The sequence below is a fragment of the Rhinopithecus roxellana genome, chromosome 8 (assembly GCF_007565055.1).
Source record: "Rhinopithecus roxellana isolate Shanxi Qingling chromosome 8, ASM756505v1, whole genome shotgun sequence".
In the NCBI taxonomy this organism is placed as follows: Eukaryota; Metazoa; Chordata; class Mammalia; order Primates; family Cercopithecidae; genus Rhinopithecus; species Rhinopithecus roxellana.
The window spans coordinates 119686722-119709748 of NC_044556.1; the positions used below are offsets into that span (position 1 = coordinate 119686722).

General features: G+C 39.4%; 1 protein-coding gene across 1 annotated transcript; it reads right to left on the reverse strand.

The window, feature by feature from the left end:
* Positions 1-1785: 1785 nt before the first annotated feature.
* Positions 1786-21795, reverse strand: SELL (selectin L). Its single transcript, XM_010360989.2, has 9 exons — positions 21591-21795; positions 20545-20626; positions 18527-18913; positions 17452-17559; positions 14669-14854; positions 13356-13541; positions 11742-11870; positions 6865-6883; positions 1786-2118 (listed from the first exon to the last, which is right to left on the reverse strand). Exons 1-9 carry the CDS (start codon positions 21630-21632, stop codon positions 2100-2102), a joined length of 1158 nt encoding a protein of 385 aa, XP_010359291.1. The 5' UTR covers positions 21633-21795; the 3' UTR covers positions 1786-2099.
* Positions 21796-23027: the final 1232 nt, after the last annotated feature.

The following is a 23027-nucleotide window of genomic DNA, read 5'->3' on the forward strand; positions in this document are numbered from 1 at the left end:
GTTTTCAGGCTATGCCTTTGTTCACACTGACAATAAGGTAGTATTGGAGTGTTATAGGGTCACAGAGAAGACCTTCAGTTATCAATTACAGGTTTTAAATTTACCCTGGCTTTTAAAGGAATAGGGCACACTGTTGTTGTTGTTGTTGTTTTACTATCTCTTTCTCTTTTTTTCTCTGACTCCGTCTTTGTCTCTCTGCCTCTTTCTCCTGTTTCTCTCTCTCCTCTCTCTGTCTCTCTCCTGTCTCTCTCTTCTCTGTCTCTCCTCTCTCTGTCAGTCCTGTCTCTCATACCCTAAACCACACAAATGTGACTTGCACATCCAAGATTTACAGTGTACTATATGGAGAATCTTTTGCAACAGCTCTTGCTATAATACAGAATCTGAGATATCTTTGAGAAAGAAAAATGTAATCATTACTGAAAAATTATTCTCATAATGTGTGCAAATTTGTATGAAATCTGTATTGGCCATGGGACAAGGAGGTATTTCCAGCTAGCTTCTGATAGGGCCCTGTTCTCTCATAAGAATCCAGCTCTTGACATTAGGTGATATCTGCCCAGGTCATCAGATGCCATAGAGAAAGAGGGTTTGCTGAAACTTATATCAGCAGTACACTGTATGTTCTTTCCAATTTATCTGAACATTCATTTATTGATTGTCAAGTAATGCACTAGACACTCCAGGGATCTGACACAAACTCTGCCCTGAAGAAGCCAGGAAGAGGAGCTCAGCATGGGTTCGATTAGTTAAGGACTAGTTATTTTGTTTTGTGTGTGTGTGTGTGTGTGTGTTTTTGGGTGGGGAGGGGGACGGAGTCTCGCTCTGTCGTCCAGGCTGGAGTGCGGTGGCGTGATCTCGGCTCACTGCAAGCTCCGCCTCCCGGGTTCAAGCCATTCCCCTGCCTCCGCCTCCCGAGTAGCTGGGACTACAGGCGCCCGCCACCAAGCCCGGCTAATTTTTTTGTATTTTTAGTAGAGATGGGGTTTACCGGGTTAGCCAGGGTGGTCTCGATCTCCTGACCTCGTGATCCGCCCGCCTCAGCCTCCCAAAGTGCTGGGATTACAGGTATGAGCCACTACGCCTGGCCAAGGACTAGTTATAAAAGAAGTGGTGGGGGTGAGGGAGGCCTGAGATGAAATTTGAAGAATATGTAGAATCTAGGTAAGTGGATAAGAGGTCTGGGGGCAGGGAAAGGAGAGCATTTAATTGTGAATCAGGAATTTCTCTACCTGTTCTAATTCTTCCACATAACATCAAAGAGATTTCACTTGCAGCTAGCATTTCAGTAATGTTTTCTTACTAATAATATAGTGACAAAAGCATTGACTATAAGAAATAGGAATGGGTCTCACAAAAAGATACAGCAAAACCCCCAAACTAAAACACAGTGCAGGCTATTTCTCCCTTCTCTCCTTTTGCTTGGCACTCATGAGATGCTAGGTGTGGAAGTCAGCCAACTGAAAAAGAGAGGCAGCTGAAGAAGGTGGGGAGGCTGAAGCCAGTTAAATAGGATGGTCCATTCACAGACGGTGACGCTACAGTGCGAATAGGACTCTTTCAACTTGAGCAGGACCCCGTTACTTCACTGGAGTTAGAAAGCAAGGAGAGCGTAGACTCTATGAACTTTCTGTAAGACTGTTCTACCTCCACAGGATACAGAAGATGATGTGAAATTTGATCTGCAAGAAAACTGAGTCCATATTCACATATGTGTCAAATTTTCACTACATTTAGAAGTGCCTGTCATCAAGTACAGCACTGAATTGAAACTGAAAACAAGAGTCAAGAAAGAGCAAAGTCAGCCATCTTTATATTCCACAATAATCCTTTCCCTTTATGGTCTTATTTGTTTCTCCTCAGAAAAGACAAAAAGCTGAGCCATATAAACACCTGTGGGCTGGGGGTTGAGGGATAAATGAGGGGCAGAATGGAAGCAGAAGGAGCTGTTGGTCAGGTAGAAATCTTTCCAGATGTGCTGAAGGAAACACACTTCATGTTTGATGTAGGAGGTGCCACCATGCAAAACGTTTCAAGGAAGGATTTAAAGGATCCCATGATTTTCAGTATTCCAAGAATTTTCTGTCACCGAGGGCGATTTAATATGGGTCATCCATACTGAAAGAAAAACAAAAGATAATAAACTTAAGAGTTTAAAAATTGCAAAACTTGGAGTGTTAGTAGTAAAGGTAAATATTCGTTAGAGATGAGAAGAGGAACAGGGAAATGCTTTCAGCTGGAAATCTCAGACAACAGGCCGGCCTTTAGGAAGTTTTGAAGATGAACGAATGTAAGGAAACCCTAGAGGCAGCACTTCTCAGACTTTCATGTGCTGACCATTCAGAGATGGTGTTAAAATGCAGACTCTGATTCAGTAGGTCTGAGTGGAGCCTGAGATTCTGCACCCGTAACAAGCTCTTTAGTGATGCTTATGCCACTGGCCCACAGACCACACTTGGAGAAACTTTTGTGGTACATACAGTCTTTGTCTCCAGATCTAATGAGTTTGAAGGACAACGTAGATTGATTTTTTAAATTTATTTTTATTTTATTTTATTTTATTTTTGAGACGGAGTCTCACTCTATTGCCCAGTCTGGAGTGCAGTGGCGCGGTTTCAGCTCACTGCAACCACGGCCTCCTGGGTTCAAGCCATTCTTCCACCTCAACTTCCTGAGTAGCTGGGACTACAGGCACGTGCCACCACACGCAGCTAATTTTTGTATTTTTAGTAGAGATGGGGTTTCACCATATTGGCCAGGCTAATGTCAAGCTCCTGACCTCATGATCTGCCCGCCGTGGCCTCCCAAAGTGCTGGGAATGCAGGCGTGAGCCACTGCGCCCGGCCGTAGATTGATTTTGAGCAGTGGAAAGTCAAGACATTAGAAGGCATGCTTAAATGGAAAGTGAAATTGGAGAAAATTTAAACTCATGAAGTAGTGGCAGTTATAAACTCCTGATAAATTATATCCTGGGATATAATTTAATGAGATGGTAACACATTTAGTTTAAAGAAATAAGTGACACTTTTTTGGTGTGATACAACTCTACTTCTTAGAAAGGACAAGGAGAGAATGAAATGTGGTATGTCTTCATGGCACCTTTCAAAGGGAGAACCAGATTCTGAGGTGCTGGTCTCATGATGAACTGTCAGGGTAAACCACAGTTCAGCAGCTGCAAATGTGCTTGCGAAAATAGAGACAAAAAAGTGTTTCTGAAAGCAAAATTTCACATATGCCCTCCTCTGAGGTTGGCATCGTATCTTCCTGTGTATCTTGGGTGTAGCTTCTACCCTGCCAGAATTTAGACAGCAGAAACCAAATGAGGTGATAAACAGAGTCAGTTTGCAGAAGAGTCAAAATAACCCAGCAAGAAATGAAACCACAAATGCCCAAGGAATCATTCATTCACCACTCAAAAGCTAATAGAAATGAACACAAACTACTATGAAAATTAGCCCAAGAACAAAAAGAAAAAAAGGCTCACAGTGTTTAGTGTGATAGTATTCATCCTACCTTTGACTTGTTCTAAAAACATACTGAACTTCTTCTACCCCACCCTTCCTCAGTGCAATCACACAATGGTTTCAGTGTGAAAAAAAATCACATTACTGGAAAAGGAGGGTGTCTGGGACTTACCAGTCTAAGCTGGTAATCAAGGGTCTTGAGTTCTAAAAGCATATGTGTTAAGAGCATGATCCCTGGATCCAGATGAGTATGGATCTCAGTCTTGTCATTTGTTGTGACTTCAGGCTATTTTATTTCTCTGTGCCTGTTTCTTTATCAGTAATGAAGATGTTCATAGACCCTTATCCCGCAGACTTAAAGGCATATTTCATGATTTAAGACATGAAAACCATTCATAATAGTGTACAACATGGAATTAATATTTGATAAAGGCTTATGATTATTATAACTCTGTCACTTGCTCAAGCCCTATAGAAAAGTTACTTGATTAGTTCAACTACAAATAGAGTTTGAATGTGATATCCACCAAGATCTTATCCAGACCTAAAATTCTGTGATTCTTATGAAATAATACAGCCTTAGTCAATAAATGAGAGCTGGGCAAATAATTCTTCTTTGCTAGGCCTTTCTAGACCATCTGGTGAAGCATTCAAGACTTATGTTGGTGAGGCCAGCCTTCCTTTCCAACTTCCACTCCACAACTCCTCAATAAGCCATGGGCTCAAGAAAGTTCTGCGCACTGGCTCCTGAACATGCTCTCATAGTCTCACTACCATACCACTGCTTACATCTTTTCCTTCCTACAGACTGCCTTCTTTTCCTGCTTTTCTCCATACACCTAAACCCTATCTATTCTTCAAAAGCAACCTCCTTTATAAGATTTTCTATAAACACCAAGCCAAATGACTTTTTCCTTCTGAAATATAGCACCCATTGGCCATTACCATGCTCTGCCTTGTATTTTTCTGATATTTTTCTTTCTATATTCCTGTCTTAACTCCCCAGCTATGTAATAATTTTCCTGAAATCAGGGACCAGGCTTACTCCTCTTGGTATCTCAAGCAAGCTTAGCAGTTTCTGACACAAGAAAGTTCGATAAACAACTATTAATTGACTGGTTATAAAAAAAATCAGTGAACCATTAAACTTAATATAGCAATTAGCATAGTAATTAGCTTATTGCTAATATTCTTCCAGCCAGTATCTCTTCCTGTGCCTCAAGGACATCTTAAAAAAAAAAAAATCTAGTTGATCTGCTTCCATCTAGTGGCAATTAAAACAGGTGGTTCCGGTAGCCAGAAAACAGCTCTGGGTAGATTGTGCCAGAAAATACTTTCACTCAGTAGCTGTGAATTTGAAAGATATCTTCAAACCTTGTGGGTTTCCTGCCACAGACAGGGAGACCAGCCCAGAGAAAGAAGCCTTTCCTCATTAGACTCCATTTACACTACTAAAGAGAAGACAGAGTAATTAAAAAGAATAAAAAGAACCTCCACTGATCGCACATCCTCGTCCAGTTACCCCTGCCCCACTTCGCCTTCACAGCCAAACATTTTAAAAGAGATGACTGCTTGTTCTGTCTCTACTTTCTCATCCTCAGTGATGCTCAATGCTTGGCCATCTGACCTCTGTCTTGATGTCTGCACTGCACATAGTCTCCCCACTGACACCCTTGTTGCATCCAGGGAATACTTACTGGTTCTCCTGGCAATGTTTGAAACTGTTCCCCTTTCTTTCTTTCCTTGGCATTCATTACCCCACACTCTTCCTCCTCTTCCTTCTCCCTGCCTGGCAACCTCTTCTCATTTCTCTTTCCCTTAGTTGACTTATTAGACAATGATGTTCCTCTGGCTCCCATCCTCTCTCACATGTCCTCTTCCATTCTCAGAGGACTCACAGCCTCCCTGGATGATCGTACCCACTCCTGAGATGGCAGTTACCTCCTGAAATGTGAGGGCCCCAAATCTCCTGCCCCAACATAGCCTCTGTGCTGTGGATAGGTCCAATGAACCACAGTGAATGAAGAGCAGACACCCAAAGCTCAGTACAAAACCGAACCCATGATCTTTACCTCCAAAACCTCTCATTCTTTTATGTTCCCTTCTCAGAAGTAAACAGTACTACCATCCGCCAGTTTCCAGGTGAGAAAGATGATAATTTGATTCTTCTCTCTTCCTTTTAGCCAATTAACAGACACATTCAGTTAATATCACCTTTTCCTATTTCATGAACCCATTCTTACTACTAGTTCCCTAGACAGGCACCATCAGTTTTAACCTAATAACTTCAAATGCCTCCAAAACAAGTCTCTTTGCATCCAGGCTCACTTGTCTCCCACACTTGCATACTGCTCTGCAGGGTGACCTTATAAGATGCTGGAGGCAAGGCTACTTACTGTTTAAACCCCTTTAGTGATATCCCAAAAGACCTCAAGATAAAACCCATATCACATGGCTTATAAATTACTTTATGATCTGGTTTCTGGTGCCTCATCTTTCCCCACTTTTTCCTTTGCATGCTAAGCAATGGCCCATACTAAGTTTGTGGTTGGTAGGATGGTTGCCCAAACCAGCACCCAATCCCTTCAGAAATCATCTCACTTCATTTCTAGCATTTTAAAGGGAGCTCAGTTGCCCAGCTGGGTACTGAATATGTCACCAAAGTCTTCCTTTCATAGTTTATTTTACTTACACTCTCCTTCCTAAGATTCCAGAGCAAGTCACTAAACCCTAGATACTGAGAAATATTTTGCCATCTTCATTTCTGCCAGGTGGGCCATCCACTTTCACAGTCTGCATCTCCTCCCACTGTGCTATTTCTCCAGTACAAGAAATTTGAGCTTCAAGACCAAACTGAAAAATACTTGCCTCCTTGGGGAAGCTATAGGTAGAATTCATGCTCCCTATCTTTCCCACACTTCCGGAGGGCAATGCCTATTAGAGCAATTGAAAGCAAATATTCAATTGAACAAGCATTTATACATTTCTCAATAAATGCTTGTTCAATTGAATATTTATTAAATAATATATTTAGGGCCTCACGTTCAGCCAGAACAAGAAGAACATACCACAATGTTTTTAACCCTCAGAAAAAATTCTGAGATCATCAGAAAAATCTCCCTTTACATAAACTGCCCTTTTCTAATAGGGATTACTTGTTCATTCATTCATTCATTCATTCATTCATTCATTCATTCATTCATGCAGCTCCACTAGCACCAAAAAGCACAGGTCTCAAAGGAAGCTAGTAGATTTATCACTTTATCTGGTCATTTGGATGAGGACTCCAAGTAAATAAACTACTATGGCATTAATGTGTCTAGCTAGAGCAGGAATCAACTTAAGCAAGTAGAGAAGGAATCAGCAGATGTGGAAACTCCTCCCCACTAATAAAACTTACCTTTTCTTGGATTTCTTGCCTGCAAATAGAAAATAGAGAAATGGCATTAGCAAAAATTAGACAATTTAAAGTTTTTCCAATAAGGGAGAAGGAAGACTCCCACTCTCAAAACTGTCTTTTGAAGTATATTAGGTATTTGTTAGGTGGACCCTTTCTGTGTCAAAGGGGATTTGAGGAACTGGCTTAGTAAACAGTGGTAGACACTCATACAGAACAGACAAGTTGATGCAGATGCCTCTTGAGGTTCCATTCCATTCTCCATGCTACCCAAGAAGACAGAAGTGTAGGCTAAATTGCCTGGTGGTGAGACCCAATATGCCCATTCAAGTGTTTATCCCTTCCCAATCTGCCATCTCATCCTACCTGCAGATTCTTCCCTTGAGGGACAGCTGCTAATACTGTAAGACTATGTGCCATTACAGCTCACAGCATCATCTCTATGAGAATCCACAAGAGGATTTCACTTTTTGGTCTTGTTGATAGGAATTGCACAGCCTCATCTGAGTAACTAATGTGTTTTTATCTTACAAACACAAAGAGTATCACATGCCTCTCCTTTGACTGGCTGCAGGGAAACTCAGAGCTAGAACTGAGACCCTCTCCTACCAAGTGTATAGAACTTTGTGACATACATTTTTGTGCCATAACTTCACCCTTGGTTCCAAATGATTTTTGTACCCTAAGTTTAAATTTGGTTTTCTTTTACTTTTTAATTAATTTTAATTTGCTATACTGAACACATTTTGCACTCACATTCTTTTTGAAAAAGGAAGAATATAATTAAGTAGATAACTTAAAAAAGAACTCTTTGAGCAGAAACAATCATTTGGGAGGCAATATATTTCAGTGGCTATAAACTGGCATTCTAGAATCATCTCACCCAGGTGCAAGCCCTATTTTGCCACCTGTAGTACAGTGTGTCTTTGAACAGCTACTTTCTTCTCTAAACTACAATTTCTTCATCTGTTAAAGAGGCATAATAATTGTATCATCCTCATTGGATTGATAAAATAAAATATATTCCAAGTATTTAGTTCAGGTGCTAGCACTTAGACAGTGCTCCATTACTGTTTTAATCCTTTAAAGTATTAAAGACTACTATTTGAAATTTTCTACTAAAATTCAGCCTGCTGATGACCAAGTGCACTTGAGCAGGGAGAATCAAATCTGAATTAATTTCAGATTCTGTTTAACTTCGCATAAATCTTTTTTTTTTTTTTAGGGACAATGAACCTAACAGCAATAGATGAGTAAGAATCTGTTCCTACTGAGAGAGTTTCATTTTGAAGAAAAGGGAACTAAGGGGGCATGTGTTCAGTTTCATGCCCAGGTCTAACCCTGTGTGTTGGTTCTGGTGGGAAATTCTTCCAACCGAGGAAAAAAACAGTTCATGAATCTGAAGACCAGTGCTTTTAGAAGATGTATCTGGGTTAGAGTCTAATCTCTAACTCTGGGTCCTGCTGATATGGGATTTTCGAGATTTGGCCTAAAACATCATTGCCTTGGTTTCCTCATTTACCAAACAGGGCCAATGGTAGTGAGTAATCAGAGAATGATAATGCCAGGAGCAAAAAATATGTCTAGATGAGCCCATGCACAAGGACACATGTTTCCGGAGCCCTTCCTTATTCCTTTCCTAAAAGAAAGGAGCGAAAGTCTGGGTACTAAGACTACTAGGGCACGGGACAAAGTGCTAGAGTCAGAAGATTCATTTGAGGACAGAAGAATAGGGATGAAAACTTCAGTCACTTCATTGGCTTCCATACGCTAAATAGTTACCTGTGCCCTTTTTCTAGTTATTAGAACCCAAAGAGTCTATAAATTCTCTCTCTCTCTCTGTGTATATATACATACACACACACCCCTAAACACACACACCCCTAAACACACACATACAGATTTATGACTTTTTACTTTTATCCTTGTAAATGCCATGAACTATATTTTGTCTTAGATTTAGCCTGGGAATGTAGCCATTATTTCTACCTTTGTCTCTGTAGGAAAAATATTCTTCATGTCTTAAAGGACCAACCTACAACCAAAATGTTTGGAAAGCAGAATCATTTGTAAGTTGGTGATAATGGAAGATGTTTTACAAATGAAGCTTTTTTTTTTTTTTTTTTTTTTTTTTTTGAGACAGGACCTCACTCTGTTGCCCAGGCTGGATTGCAGTGGTGCTATCATGGCTTATTGCAGCCTTGACCTCTTGGGTTCAAGTGATCCTCCCACCTCAGTCTCCTGGGTAGCTGGGACTACATGTGCATGCTACCATGCCTGACTAATTTTTTATATTTTTGTAGAGATGTGGTTTTGCCATGTTGCCCGGGCTGGTCTTGAACTCGTGGGCTCAGGTAATCCTTCTGCCTCAGTCTCTAAAAGTGCTGGGATTACAGGTGAGAGCCATGGTGCCTGGCCCACAGATGAAGACTATTTCATATTACCTTAAAGATACCCTGAACTTCCTACCAAGCCAGCGATCTTTTGGGGCTTCTGTTTTCTTTGTTGGCATAACTACAACTAGCCTAACTGCCCGTTATCTGTTTCCTGTTTGCCCCACACTGATTCCCACAGCAGTTTTCAAGTTATCGGTTTGAGATCTTGTACAGAAATGACTCCAAGGTAAAACATTTAAAAACAACCCCACTGAGTTTTGTACCCTTGCTTATAAAACAGCGTTAGCCAGCTAACCCCTCACTACATACAAGTGACTTTGATTCTATTCTTTTGATTCTACAAACACTTACTAAAATATTTTAGAATTCTGAAATAAATAGCTTCCTTATTACGGTGACTTATAGCCCCAAAGTCCTTAAAATTATTTAGATAATAGCCACCTTATCCCAGAGGGCAGTGTGTAATAACCCACCCTGTTCTCTACCCATCAGTTCTGCCATCATCACCCAAGGTAGGAAGAAAGACAGGATGATTAGGGTCAGGCTTTGAAGTCTCAGTGGAAAGAATAATCAGTGGTTGGAGAAAACTGTCATTCTTCTTTTGCCTTAATGCAGTACTTGGCACTTATACTTAGTACTGTATAGTACTTAGTACTGTATAATACTGTAAGATAGTGAGAGTCAATCAGCACAAAATTTCTAACAGCAAGGGCAGAGACATTTTAACTGCTCAGTGCTCTCAGATTATACATAGCTAATGAAGTTCTTGCATACCAACAATCCCCACCCCCCCACATTTTGTCTTTCTGGATTGGTTAGAAAACTTACCTAGCACCCACTATTCTCAAATTTAAATGAAAGATAAGATCAGAGTGGCACACAATTAGGGACTGACAAATAATATTTTTGTAATTGCCAGTGTAAATGGACAGGGGGCAACCTTTACATACCATATTCAGTGAACAGAATACATACTAATTAATTTGATGGAAGGAAAATTAAAATGACAACTGACCCCATAGAAAGGCAACACAGAGCAGTTGGTTAGCAATTGTTTTGAGATCATCCCTGAACTTGAAACAAGTATATCTTTTTTTTTTTTTTTTGGAGATGAAGTCTCGCTCTGTCGCCCAGGCTGGGGTGCAATGGCGCAGTCTCGGCTCACTGCAACCTCCACCTCCCGGGTTCAAGCGATTCTTCTGTCTCAGCCTTCCAAGTAGCTGGGATTACAGGTGCCCACCACCACGCCTGGCTAATTTTTGTATTTTTAGTAGAGATGGGGTTTCACCATGTTGGCCAGGCTGGTCTTGAACTGCTGACCTTGTGATCCTCCCGCCTTGGCCTCCCAAAGTTCTGGGATTACAGGTGTGAGTCACCGCATCTGGCCAAAACAGGTATATCTTAAAAGCTGCCCAATGTCCATGAATGTTACAGCCTTGAATGGTTCTTCCAGGTGAGTTTGGCCAAATGTGGCACCATGCATCCAAGGCCTGCTGCAGGCTGGTGGGTTGCTCACACTTTAAGGCTGAGACACACTCATGCCTTAAGGTAAAGGGAGTGATAATCTGGGCAGCAGATGTTAACTTCTCAAGGCAGTCCTCCTTCTGTTTTCCTGTCCAGTGACAGATGGAGGGAAAGCATATATGGTGCATTTGGTTAGAGCTGTGGCCTTGGTAAATACATACTTGGGAGAACACATGGGAATTTCTCCCAGGGTTAATGCAATGCCCATGTGTTGGGAACCAGGTGACTCTTGAAGAGGTCAGGTATTTGGAAGCAGTGCCTTGAAACCTTAGGGGACATTAGACCCACTTCCTAGTGGAATTGTACCATTGAAATCCAAGGCATGTAGGCTCTTAGAGGACAGAGATTGTGTGTTATCTTTTCAGAATTAATTAAGAGCAGGCCAGGTGTGGTGGCTCACACCTGTAATCCCAGCCCTTTGGGAGACTGAGGCAGGAAGATCATGAGGTCAGGAGACTAAGACCACTCTGGCTAACACAGTGAAACCCCGTCTCTACTAAACATACAAAAAATTAGCTGGGCATGGTGGCATGCTCCTGTAGTCCCAGCTACTCGGGAGGATAGGAGAATAGATTGAACCTAGGAGGCGGAGGTTGCAGTGAGCTGAGATTGTGCCACTGCACTCCAGCCTGGTGACAGAGTGAGGCTCCATCTCAAAAAAAAAAAAAAAAAAAAAAAAAAAAGAATATTTCACTTACTTGTTATCAGCCTAGCAAGCTACCTTGAAGATAATAGACATTTTTAAAGTTTATGAGATGAAAAGCAAAAATCAGCCAACCTGTTTTAATGAAGGTGTGTCCTGCTGATTTACATGCCTCCAGGGACTGATAGCTCTAGAATGTAAAGTTTGGCATCCTGCTTCTGTTGAATCTATTACACTTAATTTCCTGTGGGTTTCTTTTTTTTTTTCTTTTTCACTTTAAAGTTGTATTCTTTTCATATGAAGTTAAACTTACATACCTTTTTTTAATCTCCTTGCCAGCCAGATGATAAATGCCAACCCAGAGAATGCAGTAACCATGACTGCCACTGGAATGAAGAGGGGATTATAATCACCCTCCTTAATCATTGAGAAACTTCTGTCCAATTCTGAAAGAGAAATCAGTAAGGCACATAGCATGAGACCACCAGCATTATTTCTTTAGTCCATCTCATGATATTTGACTTTTTTCCTCCTTACATCTCCCAGTAGTAGCCCATTTGATGCCATCTGACAGATGAGGAAACTGGCATGGGAAGGCCTATAATGAGTACAGCATAGGCAAAGACTGGACCAGCCTTGCTAGTCTAATGCCTACAGACTCTCAATGCCCAGATTTGTGGTTCATAGAGTTCCTGGTAATGCACCTAAAAATGTTGGCAAGAATGGTCATCATTGTATTTAGCTCCATGGACTTGTTCAATGATTGGAACTCTGAAACACAGAGAAGAGCTAAAAGCCTAATACAACTTCAGGAAAAATAAAAGCCAGTGATCTGAACTGGATAATTCATCAGTCAAAGGAAATCATTAATGCTTTTACTTTAAAGCAGTTGTGCAAAAGTCAGCACTTGTTTTTTACATGCCAAGGACCTGCACTAATCTCTTTCCAATGCAGTAGCGCTACCACTTCCCTCTACTTCCTTCACGAATAAGTAAAAGGGCATGTTTAGAGATACTCTTGTAAGTGTAAACTAAGTTCATTTGGGAGCCTCTATTTAAAAATACCGATTCTATCCTTAGTTCTTCCCATTACTTTGATGAACCTTTTCAAGGTGCTTTGATCTCCACACACAAATATATGATGGAGAGAGGGCTCAAGTTCCCAGGAGCTCCAGACAGAGGGTACCTGTTGGCTTGGTGAAGATGAGGAGGAAATGAACACTAGCTAGGCCTTAAAGGTAAATGTCTCTGATAGGCCAAATATACAGTCCTCTGCTAAAGGCCTCCTTGCCTCTCTCTGCTCATCCGCTCTACTCCGTGGCCCTGGGCACACAGCACACGGAGATCAGCATTTCTGACAGCTTCTGCAGATCCTACCATTTAAAGACTTTTGTCATCTATGTAGATAGTCTCAGGAGCAGACGTGGGTAGCTATTCTTTCATGTGCTAACTTAACATGCATTTGCTTTAGCACCTATTGCCAAGCACTGTGTCAGGTGGAGGGTATACAAAGATGAAGAAGACATGACATATACAGACAGATTTGGGGGGCATTAACTTAGTGATAATTCAGGAGTAGCCATTATTTGTGGAAGTAGGTGGTCATTAGTTACCTTTTAGAGGCATTTAAATGGGCTAACAGAGATGTTAGATTGTAGTGGAACAGAAGAATAGATAAAAAGTAAATCAATGAGTCCAGATTTTAAGAGTTAAGAAGGCAAGAGGTGAGAATGAAAAAAAGAAATGATTGTCATTAAAGGAGGAGGCAAGACCAACCAAAGATTTTACAGTGACTTAAGTATACAAATTTATTTCTAGGTCACATATACTTAGCAAAACAAAATGTAAATGTTTATGTATGTCTTTCTTCGTATCTGCTCATCCATCAGCTCCATCTTTAAGTCTTCAGTTTTCCAGGACAAGCTTACTCACTTTGACATATTGGATTAGGATTTGACCAGATTCCAGACGACTCACAAATGGTTTTCTTCTCCCCGATTAACTCAGTTCCTTCTGAGCAGCTGAAAGTACATGCAGAGGTAAAGCTGAAGCTGGCCAGGGGGTGACTACAGTTCATGATCCCCAAATCTGGTGCTGATAGAGGCTCACACTGAATCACTTCAATGAAAAAGAAAAAAAAAAAAAAAGACAAAACAGTGTTTCTGAGTAGAGACCCTCCCTTGAGCAAAGGATTTTTAGCCAAAGCTGCGTGATTACATTACTTGTGATATTGCTTCCAGGCTTTATTTTCTTGAGAATGATGGAGGGTGGTAAATGAGAGATGAAGGCAAGGAAGCATTGAAAGTCCATGGGGAGAGGAGTGGCTACTCCAGGCTGCTGCCCTCACTAAGGTGACCCTCAACTTCTGCTGGAAGTACCATGCCACATGGCCTGTGCATCAAGGGCTCTTATGGGGTATTCTCAGAGAATCTCTGCCTTTTCACCTGTTCTGATAGCTACCCAAGCGTTTTGAAAAACATCCCAATTCACTGAAGCAAGTCCAAGTTCTGTAAAATTCCAGTAGGTGGGTTGATAGTTTTATGATTTCAATAAGGGATTTTGATAGCACTTCTAAGAATGAAACTACTTAAACTAATGCGTCAAGAGCATACTTGTAGAAAATTTAACCAAAACTTCACAAGTTCAGATGACATTGGTTTTCTCCCATATCCAGATAAAGTTGGCAGTTAAAAATGAAGAAAAAAAAAACCTACCATATTTCAAACTTAAAAAGATCAAGAGACTGTGTTTTTGTTTTTCAGTTGTTATTCTCCTAAAAGTTTATGCACGAGGAAAAATAAAAGGTGTTAAGAATAAGCCAAATAAAAAAACCAAGAAAGACCTCCACTACCCTGAGAAGGAAATTGGTTGGTGTTAAGTAGGACACCACATAAAACAGGTATTATTGAGATGAGAAGAACCAAATTTAACTGAGCTTCAGCAAGACGTTATTTATGCAATGGCAATGAGAAAACTAAAAAGCATAATAATAACCATGCTGTATTGCTATAAATCATGTTACATACTGGGCAGTGGCTTCAGGGGTATTTGGTTTTTACTTTTTGTTTGGGAGGTTTTTCAAAAAAATTTAGTAAGAATAAATCCTTTGAAAAACATCACAGTAGGTTAAACTAAGTTAGGTTAAATTAGACTCCTCAGTTTGACTTCTCAGCAAACTTCTACTAAATATTCTGACTGTAAGCCCAGGATCGCCATGACACAGGCTCTAGTCTGAAGTTACTCACCTTGACAGGTTGGTTCTGGAGATGACCAGTTTCCAAATGGTCCACAAGTGGTTTCTTCAATCCCAGTTAAGTTTGTTCCCTCAGAGCAGTTGAAGGCACACTGTGAGCTGAAGCTGAAGTCTCCCAAAGGGTGAGTACAGTCCATGGTACCCAGCTTCGGGGGCTCCAAAGGCTCACACTGAATCACTTCAACAGGGAAAGAAACAGTATGGGGAAGAGTTAAGAGGACCTGATGCCTGGATTTGAATCCTAGCTCTGCCACTTGATAACCATGCGCCTTTAAACAAGGTTACTTGAACCCTCCAACTTCAGTTTCTTCATCTATATAAGAAGAATAATGAAATTGTATTATCGTTATCAAATTGGTATGGAAACTAAATGTAATTCAATTGGCATAAGTCAGGGACCTTAGAACAAAGCCTGACTCATAAGAAATTCTAATTAAACATTAGCTAGTCTTCATATCATTATCTTCAGCATTATCTGGAGGAAGAATCCTTAAATCCAAATAGGTGTAACTGGGAATGACCAGCTTAGTTGGGAAATAACTATCACATCAGAGCCCCTGAGTCTACTAGAGTATTGGGAGCAAGACGTTCAGAGAGAGAGGGGGTCTCCATAATAAGCCTTCTCTGCAAGGAAAGAATATAAAAGTCTAGGAAGCATTTTGACCTCAATTCTGTCTTCATCTGTTCTAGCTCAGTTCCAGAATTTTAACTCTTTCGATTTTGACAACCTCTCCAGAAACTATACCTATTTCCCTGTTCTGACTGGTGGTACGATAGGTAAATTTAAGACTTGGGAATTAAAGTCTTCACTTTTTAGACCCTGCCATGCCATTTAGTAAACAGTACAAGTTTCATGTCTTGTTCCTCATCTGTCAAATTTAAGCCATTATTGCTACCCTGCTCTAGAGACTTCAATGAAGAATGGACTCAAGGAATCAGAAGAATTTTTGTATTTGGAAACTATATGAGATGAGATTAGGGAGAAAGATGGGAACTAAGAGAAAATGTTATTATCTCTTTTCATTGATTTAATGATTATCTATTATACATCAAGCATTACTCTGGGGCTTGAAGAGCTTAGATTTCACCCTCTAGGATAAAATGGTAGGTAGAAATTAATGGGTGGATTGTCATGTATGCGTGATGTGTTTTAATTGCTTTTAATTGATCAGTCTGCCTGTAGTATGAATAATATATTTGAGGGGAGCTCATTTAAAATTGTGGAACTCATCTAATAAGCTATTGCAAGAATCTAGGAAAAGGATAATGAGGGCAATGGTAGTAGAGTTGACAAGTGGAAGACAAATTAGAAAAACACGAAGTTGTAAAAATTGGTAGAATGTTACCCTGCATAAATGTTAGGGGAGTTAAGAGAGTCTCATACCAGGGTGCCCATGTACATGGTGATTCCATATACTGAGATAAGAAATACAGAAAGGAAAGCTGACTGGGAACAAATGGTTTTATAGTCTTTTAAACATCCCAAAGGACATCCTTAGCATATTTGAGTTCAGAGCTGGAGATAGGCTTATTGGTCCAAAGATCACGTAGATTTGTGAGTTCGCAAAAGTCAATAAGTTTGACCAAAGGACACATGTAGATTAGAGTCGGAAGAGCAATATACAAAAGACGAAAGCTGAGAAATGATAATAGTTTATGGTCCTGGATAAGTGCTCATGAAGGATCCCAGGAGAATTGATCACAGGTAGAAAGAGAATGAGGAAAGACTGATATGACAGAAACCAACACACAAAAAAGTAAAGTGTTAAAAATCGGTGAAATAGACATACCAGTAATCAAAAACCAGTAAAAAGGGCATACCAATAACATAAGGGTTAAAAAATACAGTTCAAAAATGGGGCGAGGGTAAAGTATTAGGAAGGAATGATAGCCCAGGGATCAAGTGAAATGAGTTAGATCTATAGATCTATTTCAGTTGGTTGTCATTAACATTTATTTGGGTTTTAATTCTTTATTCTTTACAAACATTGCTTTTTTAAAAAATTAAATTGTCTAGTTTAATTCAGGCTTGCAAGCAAGTGCCTGATATATACCAGGCATTCTGTGAATCCCAAAGATGCAATGATAAATAGGACACTTACTGATCTCAAGAAGCTTTCAGCACCAGAGGAGATGGACAAGTGAACAGATGACTTCAACGTAGGTGGGAGAAATGAGGAAGAAATATGTGGAGCTATCAGAACTAAGAAACTTCCTAGAAGAAATTGTCTTTGAACTATGTTTTAAAGATGACATGTTTGTTGGCCATGTGCAAAATGAGAGAGAAGGCCACGAACAAAGTCAGTGTGCTACAGAGTACATGTGTTAACTGTGGAGAACTGCAAGAAGGAAAGGAACTACTAGAAGGAAAAAGCAAGATTAACTTCTGGGTAACTCAGCCTCCTAATGATAAATGGCATAGTTTCTTCCAGACCTTAGAGTTCTAATTAACCTAACAAGCTCATTAGATTGTGAGCTTCTTGAGAGCAGGGACCTACCATGCTAATTCCTTATTATAACCCTGACAGCTTTTATTCCAACGCTGTGCTCCTTGTGGCACTCAAAAAGACTTGTTGAGAAGTGAATTGAAACTTCACGCTGACTTATGAAATATTTACGGAAAGGTAACAATATTGTGAAAGCAGAGCTTTATGATCAAAACTTCCCATTTCTCAGAATGGCTAGTATCATTTTGTTCCAACCAGCTTCCATCATAAGCTATAATGATTCCTGTGACTTTACCTAAGAAGAAGCAAAGAAAGGAAAGAGACTTACCAAACTGACACTGGGGCCCATAGTACCCCACATCACAGTTGCAGGTGTAATTATTGATGATTTCTACACATTCTCCATGGCCACTGCATGACCAGGGCTGGCAAGAAGCTTTAAGGAGGTCAGAAAAAAATATTTTAATGTGATTACATTTTAGTACTCAAAGTCATTTCTTTAGACATAGATAACCTTTTGTCTGAGATGATTTAAATAATCAGGAAAGGTTTATTTGTAAATTCATAGCATAAAAATCATATGCTAAAACTTTTACTTACAAAATACACTAAGCATATAGCCATAGTCATTTATTTGCTTTTGGAATGAAACTACCAATACTAATATTCTTTAACACTTATGAGAAACTTAGTGGCATACCTTGAAACTCTTGAAATTACTTGTTTTTAATGAGTGAGAAGGTTAAATGATGACCTGACCTCAGTCATTTCTGCAAGCAATTATTTCTTGGCAATCCCTTTCTTTATAGAAATCACAAAGATTAAAAAGTCCAAATTTGCTAAAACAGTGGAGTCCAATTTATAAGAGACCAAATTAACTACGGTTGACTATTAAAACATCACTTGGAAAATCCCGGCTATTTTGGAATTGTAAAAGATTTTATAGAAATATTCATACACCAAAGATAGTGCAATTTTTATATAAAATTCTATAAGGTTAGACCAAGAAGGAAGCATGCGGCACCACACTCTTTACTTCACAATGTGAAAACTGAGGTGGTGTGAGCCTGAGTTTCCAACTGGCCCAGCTGTCAGCTTCTCCTCCCCTGCCTTATTATCAAAGGCACTGACTGTCTAATTCTTCCTCTGTACTTCCTACGTACACCTATCATTTTGATGTCACTTTATTTAGGGGTATAGCTTTTGTGCACAGGGATATATCTTGTACACCAAAAATTCTTAGAAGTGACATGATGCAAGATTATATAGAGGGCTAGATGTATTTTAGAATGAACCGGCTGCTGTTCTCATCCTCCAACCTTTCCATGGGGTAAATCTGATTATTCTTTTCACCGTGGTCCTTCCTGAGTCTGAGGTAGCATAGCCGTCTTGTCACTCCCTACCTGTGTAACAGAGGGCTGCCTTTGGTTTGTGGCAGGCGTCATCATTCCATTTGCCCGCATCTTTCTTTCTCTTGATATAGATCTCCACGCAGTCCTCCTTGTTTTTCTTGTTGTTGGGCTCCCCATCTCCCCAGTTCTCTGCTTCTTGGGTGAGAGATTTGTTGGTTCCCACCCATGTCCATATGCCTCCTATCTTCCGGATTCCTATCCAGTAGTAAGAAGGACTGAAAGGCAGAGTCTTCTCCAGATACTCAATTTCTGCCTTGTTTTGTATGGCAACTAAATCTGTGTAATTCTCTCGGCAGAATCTTCTAGCCTTTTGCCAGTTCATGGGATTTTCAGAATAATGGTAAGTCCAGCAGTCGGTTCCATGATGTGCCAGGAAATCTGCAAGATATCAGTGTGACCTATGCAGACTTACATAATGTTACAGCTAAAAAGTACCTAGCACTGCTCCAGGCTGAACCAGACACTTAGAGATGAGGAAACAGAGCCTAAGAGTGTGTGTGACCATCTCAGGATCACAGAATAGTTGTTTGCAGATTTGAAGTAGAACCTAGGCCTTCTGGCTTGAATATAAAATGCTTTTACCTAAGGTTCTATTTTAAACAAATTTAGTGGCTTTCTAGGTTTATTTTCTTATTAAATTTTTTCTCAAAATTATTTCAGGTGAAATTTAACCAACATATTTTAGACATTCATATTCCTTTTTCTTTGTAGCTGTTAATGATTTACAACTAATTACAGTGTAATATCATATAACTATATAATTTACAATATACTTTTTAAATCCTGGAATAATTTCTTGAAGGCCAACGCATGTATACCTATGGGAGAAGCATAATAAGGACAGGAAAAACAGTGACATGCTTTTAAGTAATCTCTTTTATATAAAAAATATTTTATTTTTACCATAGGAAGAACTGCTTCTGGGAAAGCCCAATATACCACTCAACTCTTAGATGTCTAACTGTATAATTTTAAAAAAGAACAATTTACAAAACCAAATGATACAGGGATTATGAAATTGATTAGATCATGTTCTATACACAGACTGAACTGATGATGTTTAATAAACATGTGGACCCATCAAATATGTGTGCTTTAAAGATATCTAATTAAACACATAATTACACAATGACTTCATAATAATATATGACATTCTAAGCGTGGTATGATCTACGTGCATCACTATTTAATACAGTAAAGAAACAGATATAATTGATGGTAAAGAGCATCATAAAATAAACATTTGGAACAGAGTTTTGAATGAGCATTCCACTAGAATGCAAGTTCTAAGAGGGAAAAAACAGTCATGTCCACTGCTGTAATCTTAGTGCCTAGCATAAATTTCACACATTGTAGGGACTCAGATAATACCTGTTGTATGACAAGAGCACTAAGTTTCCATGTGACACAGTGCAGACATGGTATAAGAAATGTGTGAAGGGGAGAGTTAGCATGTTTGCTTGGCTAGAGCTGAAAATCCAGGCTAGGGAGTAAGAAGACATTAGTTTACTTAGGAAATGAAAAACCAAGTTCAAAGCTATTTCTGGAGAGTCTTCAAGAATCAGATACAAAATTTGTCGCCACAGTGGGAGAAGGACCAAAAAATGATAAGGCCCCATCCCTTAATGAGGTCATATTGTAACTGTAGAAGTGACATTAATGTACACTGAATTATGAATAAAAAATAGAAAATGAGGTGCTAAATATTTGGTACAGATAGAAAGTGCCTTAACAGAAATTTCTTAATTAACATTATTCCTTTATAAGTGAAGGATTTGTGCGGTTATTGGGATTTGAACCCTACAGCATGGGCTATTATAGGTTAAAAATAGTGTTCAGGAGTTTCTGGGGAAGAACTAAAGGTAAGAAGAAAAGAAATGTTCATAGAAGGGATAGAACTAACAGCTCTCTGAAATAATTTCCCCTTAGACTATGTATAACCAGTGGATATTTAAGAAAAATGAATATAAGTAAAATAGACTTAGCGATATATAAATATCATAACATACCACAGCAGAGCATTGTCCACCCCCACAACTTGAAGATGTTCCATAAGTCCCTCTGGGTGCTCTGACATTTCCGTGGAAATATCTGCAAATGAAATACAAAATTGTGTTTAGATTTATACGTTTAAACCACACATTTACAGCCTTTGAGGTGGTGCTTACAGCTTTCTTAATATTCAAAATAAAACACATATGTCTACTAACCCTGTCTGAGGTAACAGGTTTCTCAGACATAGATGAAAAAGTACTTCAAATTTACATCAGAACTGATGCATAGTTTTGTTTTGTTCTGTTTTATTTTCACGCTGTAGTCTCAAGTTGCTAATCAGTACTGCCCTGAATTTTTTCTGTGGTTCAGTAATTTTTGTACCTGCTTTTCTGCTGAGCTATTAGATAAAACTATTTAGTATTTAGTATGTATATTGTTTAAAGTATTGTTGGTGCTTAATTAACTATTGATGCTTATATTTAATGTTATAGCCTCACTCTTGATCATAATGGGTCAATGCCTCAAATACCTAAAAATAATTTAGATCGCTAGATACCAGGAAAGAAAAATATTTCTTTTTTTAATAAAAAGAAATACCTTTTTGAGCAACTGAAATGACAAAGTCACAGATTTCCTGCATACCTTAGAATACACCTAACGTAAATGATGAGTTAATGGGTGCAGCATGCCAGCATGGCACATGTATACATACGTAACAAACCTGCACGTTGTGCACATGTACCCTAGAACTTAAAGTATAATTTAAAAAAAAATTCTATCTTCTGAAGCACATCACTTCTCAGGTAGACACAGTGTTTATTGCAAAAGATCTGATTTCTTCAAGAGTCTCCCCAGAGACAAAGTCAAGAAGAGGAAATCAGCTTATCTGAGAAGAAAGATTTCAGGATCACTTTTTTTGAGGATCTAAGAAAATTTTTAGTTTCTATATTTTTTAAAACCAGAATTGAAATGGGGGTGCTTCCTATCCTTGCCACCTGCCTCTACAACCCCAGGAATTTCTATCTGAGCATCTAAAAGTCTTTTAGGCTGAAAGGCTCACCATGGCTTTGCTTGGTCTTTCTCTAGTTCTTCTGCAGCCCATTGAGCCTCTTGACTTAGCAAAATGGATCTCAGGTCCTTGCCCAAGGGGAGTGTGCTGTGATGCAGGGAGACTGCGCTGAATGTCAACAGAAAGCCTTGCTTTCTTTCATTTCTCTAACCCAGTCTCACATCCTCCTCCTCCCCTTTTCCCTCCCCTTCCTCCTCCACTTCTCTTTCCTCTTTCCCCACCCCTTTCCTAGACTGGCCTCTATTGCCTCCCACTGAGAAAAAAATGAACTGCTGATCAGAAAAGTAATGTCACTAGATTCTCTCTTCCTTCCCTCCTGTTTTTCTATCCTTCCTTCCATTCTCCTGTGCACCTTTCTTCCCCTCCTCCTTTTCTTTCTTTTTCTCTTTCTCCTCCTCCTTCCCTCATTGTTGTTGTTGTTCTTTTTCCTCTTCTTTATCCTCCTCCTCCTCTTCTTCTACTTGTTCTTGTTTTTGTTTGGTTCTTGTTCTCTTCTTCCTCCTTCTTCTCTCTCTCTTCCTCCTCCTCCTTCTTTTCCACCACCCTCCTCTATCTTTTTTATAAACGCTAAGCTAACTCTTGGCTACCTGTAGTAAATGGCCCTTGGAAATTGCAAATACTATAAATCAAAACTGCATTTCAGACAAATTTATGATGTTTGCAAATCTTCAGTAGAGCTAAGTGGTGGACTTGACTCATTTTGGTTCCTTCACCTCCGTCTTTCCTTGCTCACCACCTAGTGGAAGTCCTTGTTAGTGGCACTTCCTGAAGTTAACCTTTGAAGAGAGCCATGCTCTCTAGCTTTTCACCTTGTAGGTGTGGGAGCCTACAAGTACCTTTAATATTCTTGGAGTATAAAATGAGACGGTGATAACACTGCATGTGAAATTAGGACCCATATGATGAAGGACAATAAAAAGAAAGACCCACTGATGTGAGTCAATGAGTCAAATGCAAATCAGATTTGCATTTTTAGGAAAATAATTATAGCAACAACAAAAGCTCTGAAGTGCAGCACCCCATATGTATTATATTATTTAATCTTTATAGCAGCTCTCTGCTATAGATATGATTATTATGCCCATTCTAAAGAGTCTCAAAGAGGTTAAGAAACAAATTCAAAAACTCGCAGAAGATAAGAAATAACTAAGATCAGAACAGAACTGTAGGAGGTAGAGACACTTAAAACCCTTCAAAAATCAATGAATCCAAGAGCTGGATTTTGAAAAAATCAACAAAATAGGTGGACCACTAGCTAGACTAATAAGAAAAGAGAGAATAATCAAATAGACACAATAAAAACGATAAAGGGGATATCACCACTGAACCCACAGAAATGCAAATTACCATCAGAGATTACTATAAACACCTTTATGAAAATAAACTAGAAAATCTAGAAGAAATGGATAAATTCCTGGACACATACAC

Coding starts and splice junctions, on each gene's coding strand:
- SELL (XM_010360989.2), bottom strand. CDS start 21,632: ATGGGCTGCAGAAGAACTAGAGAAAGACCAAGCAAAGCCATG. Junction 20,627..21,590: donor AAAGACCAAGCAAAGCCATG/GTGAGCCTTTCA, acceptor TTTCATTTGCAG/ATATTTCCACGGAAATGTCA. Junction 14,855..17,451: donor TGGGCCCCAGTGTCAGTTTG/GTAAGTCTCTTT, acceptor TCCCTGTTGAAG/TGATTCAGTGTGAGCCTTTG.